The following is a 23,737-nucleotide window of genomic DNA, read 5'->3' on the forward strand; positions in this document are numbered from 1 at the left end:
TGTAGTCAGTGCCAAGCAGGTAAATGCATATTTTTTTTCCTTAGCACATCCCACTTAGAACATCCCACTTGTCCTTCACACTTTAAATTAAAACCATTAGAGATGAACTCTGTAAATAAGTGGATTGAGAAGCATAATATACCAAGGGGGCAGCTTACCATAAAAAAAAAAAAAAAAAATTAAAAACATTCTTCTTGTGGATAGACATGGGCCCAGCATGGAATGTGGCTTCTTCCCAGCACTGTGATCATGTTAATTCTGAGCTACTCTCCCTGCAGACCGGTAGATTACATGCTACTGTGGAGCATGTCAGTAATCCTTCAGACCCGTGGCAAACAATCCTAAACTGTTATTTTGGTGCCCTTCATGGAGCAAATCCATCACTGACATTTAACTAGTCCAAAGTATGGTCTTCTTTCTAAAGTCCTGTTGCCTGGAGAAAGTATGGTAAAAATATTTATAACACAGAGCTGTTGAATGCTAGATTCTGATTTGTCAGATAGTGTTTATTCATTTTTTAACATCACAGCTCAGACAGTAGTGCCGACAGCAAGGTTTATATTAATGTGTTTGTTGTAATACGTTGTTGTTTATATAGTAGCAATTTAAACAGGGACATGTGTGGTAGATGCTCCACGTAAATGGGATAAAATGTGTGCAATTATTGATATGATAAACCTTTCTATGAGATTTTTAACACAGGAAGGTCTTTAAGACAGTGACATGCTACCAAGCACTTTTTGTCTTATTTAATTCAAGATAGAGAAAAAAAAGAGGCTTGTGAGGGAATGACTGTTTATATGTGTCAAAGCTTAAATGATAACACAAACTAATGTATCTCGTGGACATTCCACAACATTACATCAATTTCAGGATGGTAATGGCATCATATCATTCAGTCGTTGAATATTTTCATACAACTGCATGCCATGGCATGTTTTATTCCTTAATTAAATGTCTTTTGGACTGCAAAACTGATGTCAAAGAGCACTCTTGGATTATCTACTTATTGTTTTGTTTGATTGACTAAACAGTAATAATAAGGATGGTCTATAAAATCTAATCCCTATTGTTATACCAATATTATGTGGTTATGTTAAGTAATTCCATGTCTAATGTGTTACTGTTATCAACAGTATACTGCTACACTATCCAAAAAGAAATATGAACCATCCCAGTAAAACATAAGAACATGGTCCCTATATTATATTCTGGTACTAAAGATGTAATTACATAATAAATCTCACTGAAGGATGTTTTGTGGAATCAATGACCTTACGAACTATGACTCTTAACTAGAGAGTTGGTACTTGAAGCAGTGTCCTAGCCTTAAAGGGCACATGTGTACTGCCGTCATAATTCAGCTTTTTTTTTTTTTACCTCAAGCACATTGCAGCTCAAATTAGCTTGATTACAGAGTTCACACCCTCTGTATTTTTAGCGGAAAGAATTACTCCCTGTGATCTGGTCTCCTTGTGCTGAAAAGGATTTAACTTCTGTTTTAGTTAAAATGATCATCATTCATATCACATATCACATAGCTGCTTGACTAAACATTTAATAATTTCATAGTGAGCAATTCCCTTTCACCTTAATCAAAGGTAACGTATAACATTTGCTTAGGTACAAAGGACATTGCTTAGACTGAATGTAATTTTTGCTGCTCTGTTCACTTGCTCTGTATTTAATATCACACACAGCAGAGTAACATCAGTTTTTCAAAAGATTCCTCCAATACTGAAACATCTTGTAATGTATGCCCTTCTGATATACCTTAATATGCACTTAACTGAGTTATTTCTTATTACATTAAATATATGGGTAATTTATTGTCCTGCTGTTATCACTGGCATAATGCTGTGTTTGCTGAATAAAAAATAAGGTGGTATAAAGTGGTGGTTGAAAACAAGAGATATGCATTTCTTTATTGCCAGCTTCAAGGAATGCAAAAAGGACTTTTTTATGTCTCCCACTATCTGGGAACACAATTGCTTTTGTATTACTCTCTCAGAGACCATAAATTTGCGGGAAACATTTACGTTCTCCCTAGGCTTTACTTTATGAAGGACAATGCATCCCATTGCAACAAAAATGGATCAAGTTCGGGTAACAATGTTTAACAAACATATTAACCATGTCCTTCAAACACTCTTGGTTAATTTGTCATACAATATGAGACAGTTATGAACCTCTAGGATATTTACTTGGCTTAAATTTGAATTTTATCCTATACAAGTTCTTTATATATATATATATATATATATATATATATATATATATATATATATATATATATATATATATATATATATATATATATATATACTTTCATATAACTTTATATCAGAAAAACCTAAATGTTTTATTGCTGTCACAAAACAAATAAATGGATAGATCCATTAGTTTAATTTCAAAATTAATCATGTAGCTCAGTTTATATCCACATGCTTTTAAATAAAGCTAGCAAGCAAATATTACTTAATTACCCTGTTTTACAGGTAATATTAGACTCATAACACATCTGCTCTCTAGTGTGTCATAACATACAAACTGAAATGTTACTGCCTCATTGGTGTGTGGTCAGCTGCATTTTTGGTGAAGCACAGCATAGTTGGTGAAACTAAAGTAATATGTAAAAGTCTTTTTCTTTTATATGCTTAGGGAATTTGGGTGGGAATAGAAAAGGTACACTATGGTATTAATGTAGAGCAGAGAAGGCAGACTGGTATTAATGTAGAACATAAAAGGTACAACATGGCATTAATGTATAGCAGAAAATTTACACTATAGTTTTAATACCGAGTTGAAAAGGTACAACGGTATTAATGTAGAAAAGAAAAGGAAAATTATGGTACGAATGTAGAGCAGAAAATTTACACTAAGGTACTAATGTAGAGCAGAAGAGACACCCTGGTACTAATGTAGGATAGAAAATATACACTATGACATTAATTTAGTTTAAAAGAAAACAAAAGGCAGACCATGGCAATAATTTAGTGAAGAAAAGGCACGCTATGGCATTAATTTAGTGTAGAAAAGGCACATTATGGTAGTAATTTAGTGTAGAAAAGGCACACTATGTCAATAATGTGGTGTAGAAAAGGCACACTGTCAATAATTTGGTGTAGTAAAGGCACACTATGGTATTAATTTAGTGTAGTAAAGGTACACTATGGCAGTAGTTTGGTGTAGAAAAGGCACACTATGTCAATAATTTAGTATGGAAAAGGCACACTATGGTAGTAATTTAGTATAGAAAAGGCACACTATGGCAGTAGTTTGATGTAGAAAGGGCACACTATGTCAATAATTTAGTGTAGAAAAGGCACACTATGGCAATAATTTTGTATAGAAAAGGCACACTATGGTAGTAATTTAGTGTAGAAAAGGCACAGTATCGTAGTAATTTAGTGTAGTAAAGGTACACTATGGCATTAATTTAGTGTAGAAAAGGCACATTACGGTAGTAATTTAGTGTAGAAAAGGCACACTATGACAATAATTTAGTGTAGAAAAGGCACACTATCATAGTAATTTAGTGTAGTAAAGGCACACTATGGCAGTAGTTTGGTGTAGAAAGGGGACACTATATCAATAATTTAGTATAGAAAAGTCACACTATGGCAATAATTTAGTATAGAAAAGGCACACTGACATTTATGTGGTGTAGAAAAGGCACATTATGTCAATAATTTGGTGTAGGAAAGTCACACTATGGCAATAATTTAGTATAGAAAAGGCACACTATGGCAATAATTTAGTATAGAAAAGGCACACTATGGCAATAATTTAGTATAGAAAAGTCACACTATGGCAATAATTTATTGTAGAAAAGGTACACTATGGCAATAATGTGGTGTAGTAAAGGCACACTATGGTAGTAATTTAGTGTAGAAAAGGCACACTATGGCAATAATTTAGCATAGAAAAGGCACACTATGGTAGTAATTTAGTGTAGTAAAGGTACACTATGGCATTAATTTAGTGTAGAAAAGGCACATTAAGGTAGTAATTTAGTGTAGAAAAGGCACACTATGACAATAATGTGGTGTAGAAAAGGCACACTATGGAAGTAATTCAGTGTTGTAAAGGTACACTATGGCATTAATTTAGTGTAGAAAAGGCACACTATGGTATTAATTTAGTGTAATAAAGGTACACTATGGCAGTAGTTTGGTGTAGAAAGGGGACACTATATCAATAATTTAGTATAGAAAAGTCACACTATGGTAGTAATTTAGTATAGAAAAGGCACACTATGGCAATAATGTAGTGTAGAAAAGGCACACTATGGCAATAATGTGGTGTAGAAAAGGCACACTATGGCAATAATTTAGTATAGAAAAGGCACACTATGGTAGTAATTTAGTGTAGAAAAGGCAAAGTATCGTAGTAATTTAGTGCAGTAAAGGTACACTATGGCATTAATTTAGTGTAGAAAAGGCACATTACGGTAGTAATTTAGTGTAGAAAAGGCACACTGACATTTATGTGGTGTAGAAAAGGCACATTATGTCAATAATTTGGTGTAGAAAAGTCACACTGTGACAATAATTTAGTAAGAAAAGGCACACTATGGCAATAATTTAGTATAGAAAAGTCACACTATGGCAATAATTTAGTATAGAAAAGGCACACTATGGCAATAATTTAGTATAGAAAAGTCACACTATGGTAGTAATTTAGTGTAGAAAAGGCACACTATGGCAATAATTTAGCATATAAAAGGCACACTATGGTAGTAATTTAGTGTAGTAAAGGTACACTATGGCATTAATTTAGTGTAGAAAAGGCACATTAAGGTAGTAATTTAGTGTAGAAAAGGCACACTGTGACAATAATGTGGTGTAGAAAAGGCACACTATGGTAGTAATTCAGTGTTGTAAAGGTACACTATGGCATTAATTTAGTGTAGAAAAGGCACATTACAGTAGTAATTTAGTATAGAAAAGGCACACTATGGTAGTAATTTAGTGTAGAAAAGGCACACTATCGTAGTAATTTAGTGTAGAAAAAGGCACACTATGGCAATAATGTGGTGTAGAAAAGGCACACTATGGTAGTAATTTAGTGTAGTAAAGGTACACTATGGCATTAATTTAGTGTAGAAAAGGCACATTACGGTAGTAATTTAGTGTAGAAAAGGCACACTATGACAAAATGTAGTGTAGAAAAGGCACACTATGGTAGTAATTTAGTATAGAAAAGGCACACTATGGCAATAATGTAGTGTAGAAAAGGCACACTATGGCAATAATGTGGTGTAGAAAAGGCACACTATGGTAGTAATTTAGTGTAGAAAAGGCACAGTATCGTAGTAATTTAGTGTAGAAAAGGCACACTATGACAATAATTTGGTGTAGAAAAGGCACACTGTGGCATTAATTTAGTGTAGAAAAGGCACACTATGGCAGTTGTTTGGTGTAGAAAGGGCACACTATGGTATTAATTTAGTGTAGAAAAGGCACACTATGACAATAATTTGGTGTAGAAAAGGCACACTGTGGCATTAATTTAGTGTAGAAAAGGCACACTATGGCAGTTGTTTGGTGTAGAAAGGGCACACTATGGTATTAATTTAGTGTAGAAAAGGCACACTATAGCAGTAATATCCCTGGTAATTTTTTGTAACCAAGTGAATCCTCAATAAAATTTTAAATGAAAATTATATTCTTGTCAACATATTTTTTGTTAAATAAGGTCCTGTATCTATGAAAAACATGCTGATAATTCTACACAATATGAAAGAAAAGTTGTTTAAAAGCCAACTTCCATGAGCCTAAGGCCTGTTCCACACTGGATGCGTGAGCAGAGAAGAAGCAGCGTGTTTTCAGCACCCATGTTAAAAGGTTAGAGCATTAACACTGCACACCAAGACGGCAGGCAGCGCGTAGCAGAAGCAGCAGTGCCACGATCGTTTCGGCGCCGAGTCTATTTTTGCTGTAATGCTTGCTTGTTGAAACTGGCTAGTTTTATGGGCAATTTGTTACAGTTAAAATTACATCCCAACAAAAAACTTTAAACCGCCGATGCTTTATTATGACCATGTACAACCCCAAGGCACTCTAAAATGTGATTGACTGTGACTGACGTCACTTCCACATGCAAAAACACCCCATAGTATACTCCCACCCCCAACACTGATTGACAGGTTTCTGTGCAAGGCATCATTTGATATTCCATTTGAATTTTGGCAGGCTCCATATGCGACTCCAAGGAAGTGAAATAGCAAACGGGGTAATTGCTATTGCTATTTTGATATGACAGGACCATAATTCGTAAGACATGGGAAGTGCAATTGCAAATGGACTTTGCGCTTCCATTTGAAATTTGGCAGACACTGTACGTTCGTGTAAATGAAAACGCAAATGGTAATACACAATTTGCATTTTCATTTGCATTATGTTACAATTCATGCATCCACAATTAGGAAATGCAATTGCAGATTTGAAAATTGTTTGCAAAATACTTCCCTAGATTACTGTTCAATAACTTCAGGTTTCACCTAATTATTTTAAAGCATGTTCATTTTACAAATTTCCTTTAGTAGTGCATGGGAGTTTTGTATGAGAACAAGTACAAATTTGTACACTAGTACAAATTGGAATGAATAAAAGCAATGTGGTTGGGTTTCATTTTATTTCATACTTAAGAAACGGTATGAATGCTAACCCTGCTCAAACACTAGCCTTAACCTTTGTATCTTTTCATAAGACTGTTATCAGTGCAGTCTTCTGCTTTAAACATAGATTAGTTTGAGCCTTCAGAAATTGCCACTTGCATGTTAGTCAAATACTGTAAATAGCCCCATACTGATATTACTTCTCATAATATCAAAAACATGCCTTTGGCATATGTTTTTAAGCATGCTCTACTTTCAAAGGTACATACCAGTTTTGTCAGAAGGCAGAATGCTTGCAAGTATTATTATTAAGACCACGGATTGGGCATACTAGTAAAAAAAAAAAATGTACAACCCCAATTCCAGAAAAGTTGAGACAGTATTGAAAATGCTAATAAAAACAAAGAGAAGTGATTTGTAAATGTACTTTGACTTGTATTTTTAAAAAATGTATGAAGACAAGGTATTTGATGTTTTACCTAATCAACTGCACAGTTTTGTGAAGGTAAACTTTATTTTTAAACATCGATTGGTTTAAACGTCAGGTTGGCTCGCCAATCTGCCAACAGATGTGTCAACTAATAATCCAACACTTTGAGAAGAACATTCCCCAAAGACAAATCGGTAGGATTTGGGGCATTTCACCTTCTACAGTGCACAATATAGTTAAAAGATTCAAGGAATCTGGTCAAATCTCGGTGCGTAAAGGGCAAGGCTGAAAACCACTTCTGAATGCTCGTGATCTCTGATCCCTCAGACGTCATTGTCTTAAAAACCATCATGAGTCTGTGATGGATATCCTGATATGGGCTCAGGAATACTTTGGCAAACCTTTGTCAGTCAACATCATTCGCCGCTGCATCCACAGATGCAAGTTAAGTCTTTACTATGCAAAGCAGAAGCCATACATCAACACGGTCCAGAAACGCCGCCGACTTCTCTGGACTCGGTCTCATCTGAGATGGACAGTAGGTCCGACGAGTCAAAATTTCAAATACTTTTTGGACAAAACAGCCGTCGTGTTCTCTGGGCCATAGAGGAAAAGGACCATCCAAGCTGTTATCAGTGTCAGGTCCAAAAGCCAGCATCTGTCATGATATGGGGGTGTGTCAGTGCCCATGGCATGGGTAACTTGCACATTTGTGAGGGCACCGTTAATGCAGAAATATATATAGGACACATTTTGGAGCAACATATGCTGCCACCCAGAGCACGACAACGCCAAACCACATTCTGCCCAGATTACAAGCGCATGATTGCATAAGCAGAGAGTGCGGGTGCTAGTATGGCCTGCCTGCTGTCCTGACCTGTCTCAGATTGAGAATGTGTGGCGCATTATGAAGCGCAAAATAAAGCAACAAAGGCCCCGTACAGTTGTGCAGCTGAAGAAATGCATAATAGTTGAATTGGGGAAAACTCAGCTTGCTAAACGTAATGACCTGGTGTCTTCAGCGCCCAAATGCTTAATAAGTGTTATTAAAAGAAAAGATGATGTTACACAATGGTAAATAGTCCAACTAGTGTGTTGCAATCATCAGATTTGAAATGAGTGTATATTTTCAAAAATAAATTAAATTCACAAAGTAAAATATCAAATAATGTGTTAATAATTTGTTTTCAATATAGTACAGGGTGAATTGAATTTTCAAATGACTCTTTTTGTTTGTTTTTTGCATTTTCCATACTGTCACAACACAAGGGGTTTTACGTTTCTGTCAGTAAAGGCTACGCTATTGCTTATTACTAACATGAAGAGATAAATGAAACACAAAAGGTGTATGATTAGATTATGAATAAAGTGGAACTCAATAAACTATCTTGTCTGCCTGAAAGACAAATCCCAAGTTCAAAAATAGATAGTAAAAATACAGAACCTAGAAGATGATGAACATAGGCTACTTTTATAAGAGGATTATACCTATCTGCAGCACCTCACGGCAGTGTGTTACAGAAAATCTTTATCACCCAGACTGGGTGCATATTCCTCCAGATCATTTTCCTGCTGTGCTTTAAAGCCAGATGTGTTGTGTACAGAAGGGCTCAAGCTCTCTTTTAGATGAAATCAGTATTTATAGAATCCCTAGGATTTATGCTCAAAGAATTATTTTCATTCAGATCAGATAGCATGTTGTAGAGATAATTCTATTCATCAGCATTCAAAGAAAGCTCTGTGTTTCTGGAGGCATTTTTTCATTTCCTTTTGTCTGTCAGTATGGGCTGAAATAAAAAGATTTTGTCTTGTTTGATGAAAGTGAATTGAATGCTGCCATAAAATGCCATTTCAGGGGAGTTATGATTCTCAGAAAGCATTTTCACATACATATCAATATAGCCTAGTATCTGTCCTATTTTTTATTTTAATCTTTTTTTTTTTTTTTTTTTAGATTAGCTGATTACTGGGATCACAATCAAATGAGATACAGTGTTAGATGTATAGAGTATGCCCATTATATCTGATCCTGGACAAACTCATCCTTGGATATTGCCTATATTTTTTACCCATATTTTTCGTAGTACAGGATTATGACTGTATCAAGCTATAGAAACCAATGTGGATTCCTTTATGCCCAAGAAAACATGAAAATTGCCTCTGCTATAGTAATAAAATAACATCGTCTCAGCATACATCTTAACTATATATGAGTCATATAACCATAATTTGTGCCTTGGATGAATAATAGTTCAAAAGTATCTTTGTTTTAAATTTGCATCCTTCTTCTAAAGTTGGATTTTCACTCAAATTTAGTTTCTTGTCACATTTTGGAAAATTGCGTTTGTATAAGGAGATTAAAAAAGGTAGAATTATGCAGTAATGATATTGTCAAGGTCTGCTTGTTCTATACAATCAGACTCTTTTCTGCTCTTTTGCTGTCTGTTCTTACAGACAAATAAAGACTCTATAGACCTTGACATTACACTGAGGGTGCTATATCAGTGTACTGAAGGTGCTGTTTTTACAAATGGCTTTTTAGAAAAGATGCGCTTATGTAAAATGCATACCCCAGTTCCACAGTCCTTTGACCAGAATTTGCAGGTGTAGAATTGGTAACTAGACAAGTGTCTAAAGAGTCCAAGTCAAGTTGAGTAAAACCTCCATAAGTAACATGTTTCTTTACTGACAATTCATTACTTGAAAATGTGGATACGAACTACTGTTTAGAAAATGTCAGTTGCTTCAATTTAGTTATATACAAAATTACTATGTAATATAAAATTGCTATGTATATAACTAATAATAATTTGTATAATACTTTGAGAAGCAAAAAAAGATATTACTGGTGGTGAATAGTCTATATCTGCACTGCAGAGTGCATGTTTTGAAAACAACCTCAGGCAGTACCCCATGCCAGATGGGTAAAAAGATGAAAGGATTTTTCAAGGTATCCATCTACTGAGCCTGTCTCTAAGGCAGTTCATTGCTTTTTTCAGCTGTAAAACCTGTAATTCTCTTATGTTTCACATCTATAGTTTTTTATTTTATTTTATTTTATTTTATTTATTTATTTATTTATTTATTTTGATAAATTATGAGTCCATGCCTCTATGTAACTGCTGAATATGTACAAATTGGAAAAAAATATTCTCATGGCTGAAAGATTTCCAATATACAATCAAGTTAAATAAGGAGTTTTAATGTCCTCATATATTCTCTAAACCAAAATGAAGTCAGCTGTCTAATACATGTGCATGTTATGTCTTTTTGATATTACAGTCTAAGCAGCTGCCTATTAGGTCGAGGCTAACGGACATGTGGAAAAATTTCTAAATTGATTTAACATGGAGCCATGACTGCAGCAGGATTTATTGTTTTGGGATTAGCATATTAAATTCAAATGACAAGAAGTCCTGATGCATCAGTAATTTGTGTAGCAGCTGCATTGCAAGTGACAAGGGTTTACTGCAACAGTATAATAAAGGTTTTAAATTAAAACGTGTACATAAATATGCACATGCAGTATGCACAATTTAGATATACTGAACATGGGACATTATAGGTACTTCTTATGAAAACTATGACAATTGTGTATACTACATTAGAGTAAAGATCTATATACACTTCCTGTGAAAAATAAGAAAATTGCATGTAAGTTAAAAAAAAAATCCCTATGAAGTGCAATTCATAGTGACTAATATACACAGCTATGTGGGAATGTTTGGAGTGGTATATAGTGTCCATAGTTTGCAATATTAGCTCTGAATGAAAGCACAGGCATATCTACTTTAGATGAGCCTTATTCACAACAATAATTATCCAAAGGGAAAAAGTGACATACATTTGAACCCAGCTAAACATTGGCTTTTAAAAAGAGCACAACACTTTTATTCATAACATATGTCTTCATCCCATTGCTTTTCATGCTTTATGGCCCCTTATTTAAGATTAATCATTGCAATCAAATCTTACCTATATGATTATTCATAAACCACAGAACCAAAGTGTTTCATCAGGAAAACAGTAAAAAACGTTCTCTCATCTCAGTCCTTCTACAAATTAATTGTAGGTTTCTGTATTTATTCAAGCAGCCAGATTGATATATTACATTTGCTTGTCACAACAACAGTTATAGTTTCTTAATTAAACCAAACCAGGTTAAAGCTCATTCTCAGGCATAACTGAAGTTGATTTTCTGAATATTTTGCTCCATGACAGAGTAGTTACTATGCAGTACAGCAACATTTTAAATCACTGTTGTGGCACTTGCTATAGAGACATCATACTATGATCGAAAAATGTTGTACAGCTCTCCTAGAATATTTTACTTCATTGAACTTGGACAATGACATTCAAGGTATCAACATTTTATGGATACATGATGAATCTGTACTTGAGATGAAGCCCAGAGAAACACATGACTTACTGCTCCTGCTCGACCAAGATAGTGTCATTATTTTCCAGGGCAATTGAGAGGGAATTGAAGTATCCTTCAAAATAACACCTGCTGACTCAAGCCTTTACTTTTCCCTTATTACAGTGTCAAAATCCCTCACACACCCTGGCCTTCATCAAAAGGGCAGTTCAGTGGAGGACACTGAATATAATGTCGTGAACTTAAAAAGGCTAAAACTGTGCCCTGATCTTGCTATAATATATGGATTAGTTAAAATAATTCTTAATTTGACAATTCAGCAAAAATCTGGTTACATCTAACCAGTTAATTATTAAAAAAAATAATTAACTGAAACATTAACTTAATTTACAGCAAACGGTGAGAAAATTTGTTAGTTAGAACTAGTTCTTTATCCCAGTCAGAGTCATGATGAAACTGGGCATAAGGTGAGAATACACCCTTGATGATACACCAGTCTGTCACAGGGCACCATGCACACTAGAGGTGTAACTGAACATTGAACAGCTAATGCGTCTTAAAAGAAAGCATTTTGGACTTGCAGTATTTATCTAAAATTCGTAGATATTATATGCAGATCCTGGCAACCCTGATCAAGGACCTTTTTTTTTATTTTTTTTTTTACAAATATCAATAACATGACACTATTAAGAGATTCGGCTTCAGCCCCACTGCCACACTAAGCTCCAAAATAAAACTCTCTAAAAAAAATCTTTTTGAGGCTTTCCACAAAAATAATTATTTAATTAATGTTTATATATATATATATATATATATATATATATATATATATATATATATATATATATATATATATATATATATAAACTTGTGTGGTAATTGTGCATTAGGAAAATAAATTGTACTCAGAAATTCATACAGGTATTATAATGACATGTTGCTTAAAGGATCCATCCTATTCTGACTTGCAGCAACACTGCAAATGCATCCCAGTGAACATTTCTGATCTTTCCTGAATGTAACAAAACAAAAAAATAAAGTAAATCAAATAAAATATTATTAGATGTCTGTTGTTGTCAACTGTAGCCTAAATAACAGTTTCTTGAATTGGAAAACACATTGTTGTTAGACAAAAGCTGTCCAGAATGTTGTTTGGTTCAGGAGTTGTATAAAGTTATATAATGTGAATTGATATTTGTTGGTATTTGTGAATGAAAAATTACTTCTACCGACCATGCCCACTTCAGTTTTAAATCAGAATATGAAAAAATATTAATATTTTGAGTGCTAAACAGATGCAAATACATACACCTTAGGGGCAATTTAGACATGCTGTGGTTTTGGGAGGTGAAAGGAAACTGAAGGGCCCAGAGGAAACCCATATGGACATGGAGAGAACATACAGTTCAAGATCAAACCAGGGACTCTGGAGCTGTGAGGCAGCCATGCTACCCACTGCACCACAGTGTCACCTTAATGTAGGCCATATTGTTTTTTATTATTTTCTTGTAAACCTCCCTCAGTTGTATACTCAGTATGTGGTATTTCTTTTAGTGTGGTTCTTCCATCCACTTTTCTGCTCCAGGGAGCATGTCACACTTTGATTCCACTTCTTCCTGTTCTTTGTCCTTTGAGCCACAAAACCATAGTACATTCAGTTTCAACTAGAGAACAAAAATCCCCTTTGTTTCATGATTTCTCTTTTATTGTAAAATTCCAATTCACTTATAGACCTAATGATTTAAAATTATTCAGACTAGTCAATCAAATAATTCCACAAGAACAGTCAAAAAACATGGGCCTTTCACTGCACATTTTCTTTGGGTATTTTGTTTGTTTGTTTGTTGTTTTATTTTTTACATTTACACTTTTTTGGTAGACACTTTTATCCAAAGTGACATACAAGGCAAAGCCTTGGGCCCAACAGCAACAGCCATGACAGTGCTAATATGAACTCACAATCTCATGCCTTAACCACTGAGCCGCAACTTCTATGTATAAATTATATAAATTGCATTTTATTGTGTTGATGAAGCACTGCAGAAATGTTGCTGCTAAGATGAATGTCATATTTGATTGAGCTGTGATTTCATAAGCAAGCTCAAGCTGGGATTGTGTTTGCACAGTGCCATATATTGTAGTTACTGTGGTCCCTTTGACACTGTTGCAAGCTAACCTGCTGTCAGCCTGACAGTCCATTAAAACAAATGACAACACACACAACAGAGGTGATTGGGAAACCCATATATCATTGTGAGCTAGAGGGTGTATCAAAATGGAGTAAATATCTGTTCTCATGAAGTTGTATCAAGAGGTCCGATTATGTAAAAAACCTGTCTCTGGGGCAGTTGTGTCAGATATTATCATGGGTGTAATAATAATCATCGCTGTATACAACTAAACTTCATCAGGATAGGAAACGCTTGTCACATCAAAAGGAGGAAAGACAGATGCTTTTGTCCTTTCCTGTGAGACTCCAACCACAAACAGGATATGACACGGCTGGAAAACAATCCTCAGTTCATCTCTGCCCTGCTAAGCAGTGCTTTAGAAGGTCCACCCTTAGGGTATTATGGGGCCATGTTGAGAGAGAGAGACAGAGACAGATACTCTCATCAGCATGGCTAGAAAGGAAATGTATCATGTCTCCTACTGAGACTGGCATGCTGAATTATGACAAATTATGCATCTCCAGTTTATGATGTGAAATTTAATGGAAAACCCCAGCTGGCAGAGCAAATTAGTGTGAATTTGTCGAGACCACATCTGCTAAGCAAAGATGGAATATGTATCTAAAGATGCATCATAAGCTACTGTCCTGAGCTCTGTTTATACAGGATAGAGTCATTCAGGATAAAAAGATGATCGTGCATCCCATAAACCTCTCTATATCAGCTGTCCCTATTACAAGTGAACTGCAGATTTATCAGTCTATGTGTTATTCTGTGACAAGAGTGATGGCACTGGCAAAAACCAATACTTAATTTATGAATTTCAGATTTGGTGCTTGCAATATGCAATTCATCAACAGGGATCAGTCCCTATAGATGAGATATAGAAGCTGAACATCCACCACTGCAACATTTTGCCTCTTAGATGAGCAATCACACTCCCTCTTGGCCCTGCTGTATTAGCATACTGTGCATTTACCCTTTTCCCTCTGTCTCCATCTGTGTGAGGAGCTCATATTGAAAAATTCATGAGGATGAGGTCTCAATCCAGCCAGAATTATTATAGATGATCAACAGAAACATTCTAAACATAGCCCTCAGCACATATTATAAATTGCCAGTGCTTTAATGGGTATAATGCAGATTATATTATTTCACAAAAACGTAATTATTACAAATGTTCTAATTTTTTTTTTATTTTAAATGATAAAATATTAAATTGTCTAAGTTCTCTAAATGTATAATTGACATTATAGTTAGAACAAAGCAGTAAGCCTTATAGACCCATAAAAAAAATTGTAGTTTGAACAAATTTTCTTTATATCTTTCATATATTTCAAGAAAATTGACAAATAGGTGGGGATTCAAACAGGGTGTAACATGAAATTGTCTCACTGTCAAGATTTGTTTTCATGTAATCTTAAAGAATGTGCCTTATTTACCTCCAGTGCAAAGATTTATCAGTGCACTTAAGCCTCCTTCAAAATTACCTTTCACATCTGAGTAACTAATGGCATGAGGGAATAATAAAGTGCATTTTGCAGCTTGCTTATTTCAGCACACTCTCGGTAGCGTGTTATTTTCAGCCTGTGCAGGACCTGATAGTCATACATAAATCCTACACTTAGGTGCATAGCTATCTACAGTATGTATGCTGGAGACATGTTAAGTAGCCTTTGTGGCCTCAATGTGCCTACAAGAAAATGTAGTTCTTTATTTACTAGTGCTATGTGAAAGAGATAACGTTGAATATAAGTTTATTGCATAATTACCTAAGTATATAGACTATGTAGAATATATACAATTATATAATATGTTTTTGTAAATGGATACAGTACTTAAGAACAATATTATACGTAATATTACAGTTAATGAGATTTTCACATCTTTAAGTGTGCCCAGTACTGACAAAGACTCCCTGTTTTAATAAAAGTAATATAATGGCATTTCCTGCAGTGAGGCTCACAAGCAATATCAATCAACAGTCAAGGCCATTAACACTATGTATGCTTTCAGGCCACTGTAGGAATTTCCATTTGCTTTTAAAGTGTCAAAGGATAGTAGTCGCTTAGATAATTTCTAGCACATGAATATAAAACTGAGTGGCTCATTCAATATTTTATCAGTCCATATACCTGAATGAGTCTGCAACCATGGGATTAATTATTATAGGCTGGTTATTTAACAAAATATTATACTAATGTTGCCATGTTTGTGTTTGCTTGGGTGCTAGTTGAAGTAGCTTCAACCACCAAACTACAGTTAAATGTAAACAGATGCATTAAAACAGATATGATAAAGCTGCTGTTGATGATCTGCTTACATATGTTACATTCATACAACTCCAAAAAAGTTGGGACAGTATGGAAAATGCAAAAAAAAAAAAAAAAAGAGTCAATTGAAAATTCAATTCAACCTGTACTATATTGAAAACATATTATTAACACATTATTTGATGTTTTACTTTGTGAATTTCATTTATTTTTGAAAATATACACTCATTTCAAATCTGATGACTGCAACAAACTCTGTTTGTTGACTGTTTACCATTGTGTAACATCACCTTTTCTTTTAATAACACTTATTAAGCGTTTGGGCACTGAAGACACCAGTTGGTTAAGTTTTACAAGCAGAATTTTCCCCCATTCATCCATTATGCATTTCTTCAGCTGCGCAACTGTACAGGGTTTTTGTTGCCTTATTTTGTGCTTCATAATGCACCACACATTCTCAATCTGAGAAAGGTCAGGACTGGTGTTAATGTATGGGTTCTGCTTTGCATTGTAAATTCTTAACTTGCATCTGTGGATGCAGCGGTGAATGGTGTTGGCTGACAAAGTTTTACCAAAGTATTCCCAAGCCCATGTCAGGATAACCATTACAGACTCATGACGGTTTTTAAGACAGTGACATTTGAGGGATCAGAGATCACAAGCATTCAGAGGTGGTTTTTACCACTTTATGCACTGAGATTTGACCGGATTCCTTGAATCTTTTAATTATATTGTGCACTGTAGAAGGTGAAATGCCCAAAATCCTACCGATTTGTCTTTGGGGAATGATCTTCTCAAAGTGTTGGATTATTCGCTGATGCATCTGTCGGCAGATTGCTGAGCCTCAACCCATGCCTTGCTCTTGAAGGACTATGCCTTTTTTGGGGGCTTCTTATATACTATGATTAGACAATTGCCTCTACCTGTTTCACATCACCTTCTTATTTCAACTTGTCACATCACTATTAGTCCTAAATTGCCCCGTCACTTTTTTGGAACGTGTTGCATGCATCAATTTCAAAATAAATGTTTACCTTCAAAAAACTATGCAGTTGATTAGGTAAAACATCAAATACCTTGTTGTTATATATTTTGTCTCTCTCCTCTTTGTTTTTATTAGCATTTACCATACTGTCCCAACTTTTTCAGAATTGAGGTTGTATATCCATATTGTATATTCCCTGACATGACATTATATTGTATCAAATGATGCATTTTAAAGTGTTCCCTCTTAGATCAGACTCCATGAGACAGAGAAAAGACCCAAAATTTGTCTCCGGTGGTACCTCTTTCTTCTCTAAGAAAATGGGTTGAATCCTGCCATAATGTAAGATGTCATTACACTAATGTAGATACACTCAGCTAGAGTCACCTGTAAGAAGATAAATAAATAGGCATTTTCCCTTGATGCCAAGGTACACAAGGCATGAATAAGAGAAGCTGTGGAAATTTATTTCAGTTATTCCATTAAACAAATGTATTACTCTTTAACAGAACTACACTGAAACGTCTGTCCCCTTCTGTCTACAACTAATTCATAGTTTTGTCCTTCCCAGTTTTATAACACTTGCTCCCGTGCTCTCTACTGCAGTAGTATCCCTGCTGTAACATTTAAAATTCTGAACAGGACTGAATTAGCATGCACTGAAATATGAAATTACAGATACATTAGATACAAAATGGCAAAAACCCCTGCACATATTGCTGTATCTTTCAATATGTGCTGTATGTATGATAAAAGCACAAGCCTGGGTTGCCTCAGCTGTTGCCAGCAAGATGTCGGCCTAATGAATAATTTATCTACAGATATTGCAAAGAGCTATGTTTCTGCACCCCATGTGCAATGTGAATGAACTATCCCCAGGTGAACAGTGATGGCAGCTGCATGGTGGAGTTGATTGGAAAATGATATCCTCTGAGGAGTCAACATATTACTATGCTGAGTAGTAAACACAGTAAATGACAATAAAACAAACCCTGCCATTATTGAGTTCATGCGACTGGCATATTCATCTTGACTGAAGTGGTGGTTAAATACAGTAGCCTCTACATAATGGTGGTTAAACCACTCATGGCTGACACTCTGTACAGCTTACTGTAAATCCACCCACTGCCTGAACATAAGCTCTGCCATTCAACTTTGCCAGTAGGCTGAGTAATTCATTGCACCATGCAATAAATACAGAGGAAAGTGTCTCCAGGTGTAACATAACTAGCAACAAAGAGGAACCACTTAACAGCTGCAAGCATATCTTCACAGGTCTGCCTCTCAGTTTCTATTTCTGCATTTGAGGTTATTATTTTTTTTTTTACCTGTCAGTGGCTTCCTCCTCAGGGCACTCCTCTGGGTTGCTCTTTAAATTCTCCTGGCTGATCTTGCCATTCTCTTTACTGGCACTAGACGGAGAACTGTTTTTCGGAGATTCCTCGCTGGCCTGGAGGTGCTGGATGATGTTCTGCTGGTGCCATGATTGACTGCCTGTCCTGACATAGACAGGTGTTGAACCAGGGGTGGGAGACAGAATGCTGTGCACTGGGCTGTTGCTTTTACGAAGTCCTCCTCTATCCCGTGAGTGACTCTTTAGGCGGCTCTGGATTGGTGTCCCCCCATGCTCAAATCCCTCTTGCTGAATGTACCCCACATTTCCTGCTGATGTCTGAGTGGAATGACTGAACCAGCGCCAGCGAAGTCTAAGGATCTGTTTTACATCAAATTCCTTCTTCCCTGACACAGACATCCTATATGCCCTCAACGTGGTGCCAGTGGCTCATGGAATCCTGACAATAAGGAGGCAAAGAGCCTGAGTCTTACGTTCAATAGATTCTCCTTCTTCTTTTGTCTTTGGTTGCTCGTTGTGGTCGGTGAGCGAACAGTGTCTGCAGCTTTTGTCTGAAACCCCCCCTTCCAACTCTGTCTGCTGCTCCTGCTGTTCAGTTATAGTACACACATGATAGACTCTCTGTCTATCGCCTTTTTTTCCCTCTCCTCTGCTGTTCTGTGCCTTTCTGCATACACCCATGAACAGACATAGAGGAAATAAACCAAAATGAGAAGCACTTCCAAAAGCCCAGCCCAGTTTCCAACAGCTAATGATGTCGAACAGAAACAGTACCAAATGACAGAACACAGAGGTCAGATCCTACTGAAGTAAATCATTTAGCATGGGAAGGACAGGCAGCAGCGCTATCATCCTCCACAAGGAAGATCCTCTTTTCCTCTAGCTTGCACTCTGCAGGTCTATTTTATGCTCACACACATGCACACGTACACTTGTTTCTCCCCTCTCTCTCTCTCTCTCTCTCTCTCTCTCTCTCACACACACACACACACAGTACAGTCTTTTCATCTGATGAGGTCTCATGGGACAGAGGCTCAATCTCTCATCACAAGGAAAGCATCCAGAAAAAATATATGATCGTTCTGTGAACCCCAAACCTCAGCGACAGTTAAACATTAAGTGCAGAGATTGTATGATACCTTTTTTTAAACATAAGGTCCATGGATGTATTTTGAGGGATGTTCATACTGAGTAAGAGACAAATTGCACCATGTAGCTTTAAAGCAGTAGAGCAATGTAATGCCAGAGGCTGTGCTCGTCACGATACACTACTTTAATTAAATATTGTAATTCACATGGGCTGAGACAGGCATCCTCACTGAGTTAGTGAATAAGATAAAGTAAATTTTCGAGCAAAGCAGAATATTTGTGGGCTGGTGTTTTTATTTCAAACATGAGTCCAAAAAATACAATTTCTTTGCAGTTAAAACCCCTACATTGCAGGGTCAATACTATATTAATTGTCTGCCTATACGAATGAAATGTTATGAATGTAATGTGTCATACATGAGGTACTTCACTGAAGTCATTTTCACACAACTGAACATTTATTTTCTCCAATCCTTATTCTTCTGAGGAGATATTGTTTATTACATGCAGCCTGTTAGGTAAAGAAAGAGAGAGAGATACAGTATACATACAGGTATAAAGGTATTGACCACTGATACAGATTCATAGCAAATGATTAATTTACTATGTGCTGTGACAAAGTGGACTCTTCTGTGAGGTCTACAAATATGAAAACAGTTTACTTTTTCATATTTTCATGCTGAATAACAGTGCCCATGGTGAAGCGTGGGGGATAGTGGGACTTTGAGCCACTGGCAAGACTGTGATTATATTTCTATTTTTAAAATGGAAGCCTTGATCACACACACACACACACACACATTGGTACGAGTACTCGGAAGAGACATCAATGATTGATGGTTAAAACGATGATCGTACGGTTTTGTTTCTCCATTTTTCTGCTTTAGTTTTTGCACGTTTTCAGCCATGCAAACAGTAGTAGTATAATAATTTCATACTACATTAAACATATTACATACTACAAAAACAGCATACTACTATAATTACGGTGAACGGGGAAAAAGCAGAGAGACGTGCTTTCTCTGCAATAATTTACTGATTTTGGCCAGCGGGTCTTCACATTATGACAATATCCACTTTTTTCCTGAGAAACCAATGAGTGCCACCATGATGGATTACAATTTCAGATGTACTGTTTTTCTGTTCCGGTCTCTATAAGAATCCTTATTAAAACTGTTTAAAAAGAGCGACTGAATTACTTAGACAGAAACTTTGAATGTTAGTAAGTGTCAAGCTGTGCTGTCGTTGGCTGCCACAATGTCACGGATTTCCCCTCGCACTGAGTGCCGGAGCACCTGAGCTCCAGCCGAGACCCATGAGGTTGTCTCCCCCGCAGAGCTCCAGCCAGAGGTCAATGTGGTGACCTTAGCTCCAAAGCTCCAGCCTGAGACACACGAGGTGGTCTCCCCTGCAGAGCTCCAGCCAGAGGTCAACGTGGCGACCTCATCTCCAGACGTTCCAGTCAGAGGCCGATGAGACAGCCCACCAAGCCATGTTCCAGTCATAGGCCAACAAGACAGCCTACCAAGGACTCTCGCGCCTGGTTCACGCCTAAGGACTAAGGCGATCATGTCCCAGCCCAGCCATCTGACCCTGGTGAGCCTGTCACCAACTCACCACTTGCTTTCAACCTGTATGCCCCATTGCTAAGACAATGCCTGCCTCAGGATTATGAGTTCTGTGTGGACATTTTTGCACAGAGGGCCAGGACTGCCGGAGGGGAGTGTTTTTCAGGATTTCCCCTCTGCGACAGCACGCACTTCCAGGTTGTCATTAACTGTGTTTACTTTTGACTGGTGTGTTTTGTTTTGGTTTCTATCCTGTCCCCACCTCTGTTATGTTATTGGTTCTTTCCTAATGTCGCAGCTGTTTCGTGGTGTGCCCTTTGATTTCATTGTATATTTAAACCCTGTGTGTCTTTTCCATGTGAAATATTGTTTCTGTGTTTTGCCACCAGTACTCTACTGAGTCATTCTGTCCTTTGTTTCTCGTCTCATGGTTTTTGATCCTGTTCCTTGTTTCTCATTTTGCTCCTTGCCTAGCCTAGTTTATTCTGCATATTGCTATTGCCTCACGTTTTGGATTCATCTGCCTGCCTCTCATTAAAAGCTTTAACTGCACTTGCATCCATCTCCAACCCTGTTTACATGACACACCTCAGCAGCAATAAACTTTAGGGATTCCTGGAAAATACTTGTTTTGAGCACCAGCAAACCCAAAACAGAATGTCTGTGTCTGGCACCATATGCCTTGCATTCTATTCCAAATACTGGTGAGAGGAAACGAGCATGGTTTTTTTTTAATATTGAAGTTATAATACCCCCCAAAGGAGGTTTGTGTGCTCTTATTATTTTTTGGACAAAAAGCCCTCCGAACTTCACCCGGTCTGGAACCGTATCTAGGATATGAAGGCCCACTTGTTACCAAGTGGCAAAAGCTAGTCACTCAGTCAGAAAGCTAGTTACCATCAATGCCGTCAGAGAAAACGAAGTAGTTAATTATATCAACGTAGCTAACCTTGAGCCATAGCCTCATGTCATCTACCCAGTTAAACTTTGACAGGTGAGGCACTGTCAAAAGATGGTTATCATGACACTGTAAAGTGTCAGCACTATGCATTTTTTAGCCATTTTCACACGTTTAACATCACGTTATTAGCTAATAACATATGCTAATTTGGCTGTGAATACCGGAGACCAGAAATGTAAAACAGGCTTCCGGCGTGAGCCAGACAAGACTTCCACGTTCAGGAAAATGGTGGATATGATGCTTTGCAGAAGCAAAGGACGTCCATGTTACATACAGTATATGAACATAGACAACAATGTAGTTCTCCTAAGTAATTACCTAGGCAAAACGACCAAAATGTCCATTCCAAATAAATAAATAAATAAATAAATAAATAAATAAATGTGTGTGTAAAAAATGTATTAGTTAGGACGCAGTGTTAAATGTAAATAAATGTAAATAAAAACAGAATGCAATGATTTATAAATCTCATAAACCTATGTTATTCACAACAGAACATAGAAAGCATATCAAATGTTTAAACTGAGTAAATGTACCATTTATAAAAATAAAAAAAAATATGAGGTCATTTTGAATTTGATGGCCGCGACACGTCTCAAAAACTTTGTGACGGGGCAACAAAAGGCTGGAAAAGTAAGAGTTACTAAAAAGAAATAGCTGGAGGTTAATAATTGACAACAGGTCAGTAACATGATTGGGTATAAAAAGAGTATCTTAGAGAGCCAGAGTCTTTCAGAGGTAAAGATGGGCAGAGGTTCACCAATCTGCGAAAAACTGTGTTTACAATTTGTGGAACAATTTCAGAATAATGTTCCTCAATGTAAAATTGAATATCTCATCATCTACAGTACATATCATCATCAAAAGATTCTGAGAATCTGGAGAAATCTCTGTGCGCAAGGGACAAGGGTGAAAATCAGTATTGTGTGCCCTTAATCTTCGGGCCCTCAGGTGGCACTGCATTAAATGAGTGTAATGGAAATCACTGCATGGGCTCAGAAACACCTCCAGAAGTCATTGTCTGTGAACACAGTTCACCATGCCATCCACAAATGCTGGTTAAAGCTCTATCATGCAAAGAAGAAGCCATATGTGAACATGATCCAGAAACGCCGCTGCCTTCTCTGGGCCAAAGCTCATTTAAAAACGGACTGAGGCAAAGTGGAGAACTGTTCTGTGGTCAGACGAATCTAAATTTGAAATTCTTTTTTGAAACCATGGATGCTGTGTCCTCTAAACTAAAGAGGACTAAAGAGGAGAGGGACCATCCAACTTTTTATCAGTGCTCAGTTCAAAAGCCTGCATCTCTGATGGTATGGGGGTGTGTTAATTCCTTTGAAATGGGCAGCTTGCACATCTGGAAAGACACCATCAATGCTGAAAGGTATATACAGGTTTTATATAAATATACATAATGTTTAATTTATATATTTATATATATATATATATATATATATATATATATATATATATATATATATATATATATATACACACACACACACACACACACACACACATATATAGGATGGGTATTTTGGTCATATTTAGGTTCTATATTTTTTTATTATCGTACCCATTAAAGGACTGGCATATGCTGCTTCATCTTGAACCCAGGTTTTATATAATATAGACAGACTTTCAAGGAGAGGTGTGACTTACAGTTCTCCATTTCTCCATGTAGTCTGAGATTCAGGATTTTCCCTTCATTTTAATCATATCCGAAGTAACTAGAAAATTGTAGTACTTTTCTCATTAGATACACTATTGGATAGATTACTCTTACTCAAGTAATTTTTTAACATTATTTTACTGTTACTTGAATAAAATTTTATATATGTACACACACACACACACACACACACACACACACACATATATGTATGTGTGTGTGTGTGTGTGTGTG

At 36.3% G+C, this 23,737-nt stretch overlaps 1 protein-coding gene across 2 annotated transcripts in view; it reads right to left on the reverse strand.

The window, feature by feature from the left end:
- The window catches only part of klhl4 (kelch-like family member 4), a 42,728-nt gene that overhangs the window by 16,523 nt on the left and 2,468 nt on the right, over nt 1–23,737 (reverse strand). Inside the window, exon 2 of one of the 2 annotated variants that reach the window (XM_053630955.1) lies at nt 18,188–23,208. The exons of the other annotated variant lie outside the window; for it this stretch is intronic. Coding sequence (XP_053486930.1) covers nt 18,188–18,612 — 425 coding nt within the window. The 5' untranslated portion in view covers nt 18,613–23,208. The remainder of the gene's footprint in view (nt 1–18,187; nt 23,209–23,737) is intronic. 2 annotated transcript variants of the gene reach the window in all.

Source organism: Ictalurus furcatus, chromosome 8 (assembly GCF_023375685.1).
Source record: "Ictalurus furcatus strain D&B chromosome 8, Billie_1.0, whole genome shotgun sequence".
Lineage (NCBI taxonomy): Eukaryota > Metazoa > Chordata > Actinopteri > Siluriformes > Ictaluridae > Ictalurus > Ictalurus furcatus.